The 5785-nt window shown below is 36.6% G+C and overlaps 2 protein-coding genes across 2 annotated transcripts; both read left to right on the top strand.

Annotated features, from left to right (window-relative positions):
* The first annotated feature begins 881 nt into the window (after nt 1-881).
* LOC107551759 (endonuclease domain-containing 1 protein-like) lies at nt 882-2814 on the top strand. The gene is made up of 3 exons (XM_016233483.1): nt 882-1202; nt 2205-2708; nt 2809-2814. Exons 1-3 carry the CDS (start codon nt 882-884, stop codon nt 2812-2814), a joined length of 831 nt encoding a protein of 276 aa, XP_016088969.1.
* Nucleotides 2815-3423: 609 nt separating this feature from the next.
* Nucleotides 3424-5444, top strand: LOC107551760 (endonuclease domain-containing 1 protein-like). Its single transcript, XM_016233484.1, has 3 exons — nt 3424-3565; nt 4649-4782; nt 4911-5444. Exons 1-3 carry the CDS (start codon nt 3424-3426, stop codon nt 5442-5444), a joined length of 810 nt encoding a protein of 269 aa, XP_016088970.1.
* The last annotated feature ends 341 nt before the right edge of the window (nt 5445-5785 follow it).

Below are 5785 nucleotides of genomic sequence, written 5' to 3' on the forward strand. Positions count from 1 at the left end.
GCCTGATTTCCGTTTCTGATCCCAGTATCAATAAATCTGCTGAACCCACTTACCTGTGACCTCTGTTCTCTGTTCCGTGACAGTATAGTGTTATTTATCTGTTAAGCATGTCACATCAAACATGCTCATATCATTGCTCTCAATATGGTCACGCTTTGATATGGAGCAAAAAGACTAAGATGGGACACAGGTAAAAGCAAAGTCCATAAGAACAGCACTGAAGGTCACAACAGCTGCTCTTTACCATGCAAAAAGAAATAGACCGTGATCTTGTACTGCCAAGCTCCTAGGAGGACCCAAAAAACATCTGTTCAGGTTTATCACAACTAAATAACCTAACCCTTGCCTCTCATTACTTCATTTTGAAACTCATTTTTGTGAAAGCTAAACTGAAAACTTTTAAAATACGGTTTAAATTGTTCTTTGAATATGCAAATGAGTTTCACAGCCTTCAAGATATGGTGGCAGCATAAATATTTGCATTATATGGAGTATCACGATGAGAAACAAAATTGCAAGATACTAAAATACTACAGAAATAGTGCAAAATACATAATCACGTCACTTAAAATCAAATCTTAACTTTAGGGCTTGGGTGAATTCTAAGTAGTGCTGACTCAAATTGGAGAATAAATATGTGGCATGTTGGAGATGTGTGAAAGAAAACTAACACTCAAGCTCTATTTTAAAGTCTGTGGGTTCACAGGGGTAGATGTGTGCACATCTGTGTTAAAGATCAATTCTGCTGGTAAATTATTTAAGCGTGCAAGAACAGAGGCTGTTTGACTTGCGAGACTTTCTGCAAACGAAGTCATTAAAAAAAATTATCCTTCATTTTCGAATCACTTCTGGTTTATTTCGAGTTTCAGTTCTGCATAAAGATGCGGCTCTATATTGTGAGCGTCCTCACTGTACTGCTGGCCTTGATCTTTCCATCAGCCATGCCCGAAATTGTAAGAGCATTCACTAAATGTAGAGAGTTTTTCTACAAAGAACAGCCTCCGGTGATTCCTGGCATCCTGGATTCACGCTCTCTGGAAAATAATTACAAAGAAATCTGTCAAAAATATCGGAATGTGTACAGATTTGCAACATTCTATGACACAGCAAACAGGATTCCTATTTTCTCGGCTTACAAATATACTGGGCAAAGTACATCATGGTTCAGAAGACCAAGGATTCCATGGATGGTTGAGTCTCAGGTGATCAGCTTCATAGCAGTTTCTTTGTTTTTCTATGATTCAGAGAACATATTTATGTTTCGGATGTATTGCCAGAGATTTTTACTACATATACTACATGTGCTGATAATACAGACAGTAATTCATTGTTGTCTTGGTTTACATTTTTCCATAAGTGTTATATTGACTGTCCTTCACCTGCTTCCTTTTAATCATTGTAGTTCCACGTCAGAAATGTTCAAATCTGCTATTCGGTGCTGATTTCACTTCTCTAACAATTTAGTGTCTTAAATGAACAGTTCACAGACATGTTTTAAACCTTCTCTTTCTCTCTCTCACTCACACTCACTCTCTCAGAATTTTCAGCCGATTCCACACAAAAACCTATTGCACGGCTTCAGAAGACATGGAATATAGGACTCTTAGGACAGATGTTAAAGAAATAGTTCACCCAAAAATGAAATTAGCTAAAAGTTTACTCATCCTCAGGCCATCCAAGAATTTCTTTATAGAAACAGATTTGGATAAATGTAGCATTACATCACTCTCTTACCAGCTGATCCTCTGCAGTGAATGGGTGCCGTCAGAATGGGAGTCCAAACAGCTGATAAAAACATCACAATAATCCACAAGTATTCCAAGTAATGCATTATTGTTTTTAATCAGCTGTTTGGACTCTCATTCTGACGGCACCCAGTCACTGCAGAGGATCTATTGGTGAGCAAGTGATGCAATGCTACATTTCTCCAAATCTGATGAAGAAACAAACTCATCTACATCTTGGATGGCATGAGGGTGAATTTCCATTTTGGGTCCTTAAATTGCATGGAAAAGAACTAATTAAAGGTTCTTCCAACATTTTAATTTTGTCTGCAGAAGAACTTCAAACTATACAGGTTTGGAACGAAATGCTGAGGAGTTTGATCAATTTTACATTTTTGAGTGAACTATTGCATTAATTAACAAGGTTCTTTTCTTATTGATTTTTAACAAGTGCTTCTCTTTTAAATATTTGTTCTGCAGCTCGATCCTCCTGTTGATGACATGACTGTGCCATATGCAAATCAGGCAATCAGCGAAGACTACTTCAATATCCGTGAAAGAGTGAATCGCGGTCACTTGTTTCCCTGCAGCTATGCACCTGACAATCTCACTGCTGAATCTACATTCACACTGACCAACATTGTGCCACAGAAGATCAGCTTTAATTCCGGCAGTTGGAATCGCATGGAAAATGAGATTAATGAGACCATGAATAAGTATTGCTATGATGATAATGATAATAATAGAGTTTTAGCCTATATGCTGACTGGAGCGATACCTGGTGATACTAAACTGAATGAGAGAGTGAACATTCCCTCTTACATGTGGATGGCATTTTGCTGCTACAACAGAACAGGAAACTCATGGCTCTCACAAGCTTATTGGGCCCAAAATGTTGGAGAACACATCAATAAAGGCAAAACTATCAGTAAAAAGAGCCTGCAGGACTTACAGGAATTTCTGAGTCAAACATGGAAGAAAAAAGTAATGCTGTTTAATAACAACTGTACAAAAAAGCGTACAACCCACTGAAAGTAGCAGAAGGATCCAAAAATCACTGAATTATCATTTATTCTGTTTGTAGGATTAGAGATCTGAAATTCTTTTAACTCTTCTGAAATTCTAACTTGGCATTATACTATCCTGTTTTTAACTAGCAGGTTAGTTTTAGCATATATACTTAAAAAAAAATACAGTGCTTTGAAAAATATGTCTGAACCCCAGAGTCTTTTTTTCTAATAAAGCTTATGCAAATGTTGGCAAATCAGAGTCATTTCACTGTCTAAAGGAAATGAGGAGTGTTGGGGTGTAGAAATCTCAATACAGTACTTCACACAAACACAATCATTTACTTAGAAGCTTGTTTCTGTCATGAGATAAAAAAAGAAGATAATTGCAACTTTTATATCACACAAAAAACAATTGTGGGATATAAACTCAAAATTGAGCGAAGAAAAAAAGTCCGAATTGTGAGATAAAAAGTGGCAATTATTTTTCATTTTATTTTTCATCTCTCAGAATAGTGAGATGTAAACTCAGAATTTCAAGAAAAAAGGTCTGAGAAACTGTCAACTGAGAAATAAAGTCATGACATTTAACCCATACCCGGAATTTGTGCTCTGTGTTTAACCCAACCATGTGCACACACACAGCAGTGAGTAATGAACAAACACAGACACACACTGTGAACACACCCAGAATGGGCAGCCATTTGCTCCAGAGCCCCGGGGAGAAGTTGGGGCTTCGGTGCCTTGCTCAAGGGCACCTCAGTTGTGGTATTGAGGATGCATCTGACTCTCTAGGCCACGACTGCCCACCACTCCCAATTGTGAGAAAAAAAAGTCAGACTGTAAGATAAAAAGTTGCTGTTACCTTTTTATGTTTTTTTTTTTTAATTTTGTGGCAGAAGTAAGCTTCCATACTTTTAACTGTAGTCTGCAACAGTTCAAAGTGAAAAGAGCTGTACATTAACTCCCCCGACCTACAACTCCTGCTGGTACTGAGACTGGAACCCGCATCTGACTCTCTAGGCCACGACTGCCCACCACTCCCAATTGTGAGAAAAAAAAGTCAGACTGTAAGATAAAAAGTTGCTGTTACCTTTTTATGTTTTTTTTTTTTATTTTGTGGCAGAAGTAAGCTTCCATACTTTTAACTGTAGTCTGCAACAGTTCAAAGTTTCTGGAATCAGATAAAAATCTGGCATTCTGCATCTGGCAGTTATTACCTATCCTAATAAACCATACATGATGATGTGTCACTTAAAATCAATGTAGGTGTTTTACAAGAATTAATGCATTAGCGTTCCCATTCATCTGAATGATGCCATGATGCCACCTAATACTCTTTACTAGAATCTATCCTAAGTTGTGATGTCAAAGTCAGTAGACAAGGAACAATATAAGTCCATATCATGCCTTTAAGCATGTCCAAAATATCTACTATAAAATCTACTTCGCAACTTATGCTGTTTGGGAAAAAAATACTCAATCAAAATACAGTTACTTTTGAAAGGCTGTCATTGAAAAACAGATTTTTTTTTAGTAAAGCAACTAACAAGGAATCAAGAAACAAACATACTACATAACATTACAAATGGTTATTAAAACCGGCAAAGCAAAAAGAAAAAACAAATCGGATGTAAAACTGGTGACCAAATACGGGACCTATAGTACATCTCTTATATGCATGTACATTTTAAACAGAAGTCTTGATGCTGAATATTTCACAGCTCAAAAGGTGTAAAAGAAAAACTACACGTCAGCTTTACTTTTACATTTGTGATTCAGTTCTGCGTGAACACAGGTGAAGATGCGGCTGTTTATTATGAGCGTTTCTCTTCTGTTGGTGCTTGGTTTTTCATGATGTCTAAGGTTGTAGAAAACTTCAGTAAATGGTGATACTAAACAAAATAATCTGTCAAGAATGCAACAATATCAACCGGTTTGCAACACTGTATGATACAACAAAGAAGATCCCTGTTTTCTCAGCTTACCAATATATCAGAATAAAAAAATACGAAAGCCAAAAAAAGACTCATTGGAAGATCGAATCGCAGGTAATGTTACTAATAGAGGTTTGTTGTGGGTTTTTTTTTGGTTATAAAAAAATGATTCTATACTTCATTTAATTTTTTCTGACATTCTTGTTTATTGACTGTTTTTCTTTCAATTATTTGTCCTACAGCTTGAACCTTCAAGTTATGAAATCAGTGTGCCGTTCATCAATCAGGCTAGCAGGGGTGACTACTACAGTGACACTCAAAACTTGAGTCCCGGTCATCTATTTCCAGTATGTCACGCAGCTGATAAAGAAACTGCTGAATCCACATTCACACTCACCAATAGCGTGCCACAGAGGAACAACATAAGGAACGGCAGCTGGAAACGCATGGAACAGCAAACTAGAGAAATCATGGACAATTACTGTCGTGACCAAAAAAACAACAACAGAATCTCAGCCTACGTGCTGGTAGGAGCTAAACCTGGCAACAATATTCTGAATGAAAGAGTGAACATTCCTTCTGACATGTGGATGGCGTTTTGCTGCTACAACAGTACAGGAAGTTCATGGGTCTCCCAAGCTTATTGGGCAACAAATGGAGATAATGATCATGGTGAAAATATTATACTCAAGAGCCTGAATAAATTGCAGATATTTTTGAATACATGGAATAGACAAGTTAAGTTGTTTTACAAAGACTGTAATTTTGACATCTGAAATAGAAATATAGCATCACATATCATCAATGTACATATTAGAGGTTTCTGCCAAAGAGATTTTCATGAACTCTTCTATCTTCAAGTTATATCCTCCTCATATCTAAGCATTATGGCTGATCTAGAAACGTTGTAGCAAATGCTTCTTACGTGTAATTGTTTTTTTTTTCGTAAATAAAGCTTGCAGTTTCACATGTTGGAGTAGATCAGAAACATCTTGTGTGTGCTCAATTGTGTGTTATTTAAAGACTATTATGTAGTGAAGTAGTGAAGACAAATGATGTGAAAAATGGTGGTAAAATCAATAAAAATAATTCTGATAAAATGCACCGATTATGTTTA

The sequence above is a fragment of the Sinocyclocheilus grahami genome, unplaced genomic scaffold (assembly GCF_001515645.1).
Source record: "Sinocyclocheilus grahami isolate Dianchi unplaced genomic scaffold, SAMN03320097.WGS_v1.1 scaffold432.1, whole genome shotgun sequence".
Taxonomy (NCBI): domain Eukaryota; kingdom Metazoa; phylum Chordata; class Actinopteri; order Cypriniformes; family Cyprinidae; genus Sinocyclocheilus; species Sinocyclocheilus grahami.

What these genes read in the sequence shown, in the direction of transcription:
- LOC107551759 (XM_016233483.1), top strand. Translation starts at nt 882, where the DNA reads ATGCGGCTCTATATTGTGAGCGTCCTCACTGTACTGCTGGCCTTGATC. An exon ending in CATGGATGGTTGAGTCTCAG is followed by an intron (nt 1,203 to 2,204) that starts GTGATCAGCTTC and finishes TTTGTTCTGCAG; the next exon opens with CTCGATCCTCCTGTTGATGA.
- LOC107551760 (XM_016233484.1), top strand. Translation starts at nt 3,424, where the DNA reads ATGGGCAGCCATTTGCTCCAGAGCCCCGGGGAGAAGTTGGGGCTTCGG. An exon ending in CCCAATTGTGAGAAAAAAAA is followed by an intron (nt 3,566 to 4,648) that starts GTCAGACTGTAA and finishes TAATCTGTCAAG; the next exon opens with AATGCAACAATATCAACCGG. An exon ending in ATTGGAAGATCGAATCGCAG is followed by an intron (nt 4,783 to 4,910) that starts GTAATGTTACTA and finishes TTTGTCCTACAG; the next exon opens with CTTGAACCTTCAAGTTATGA.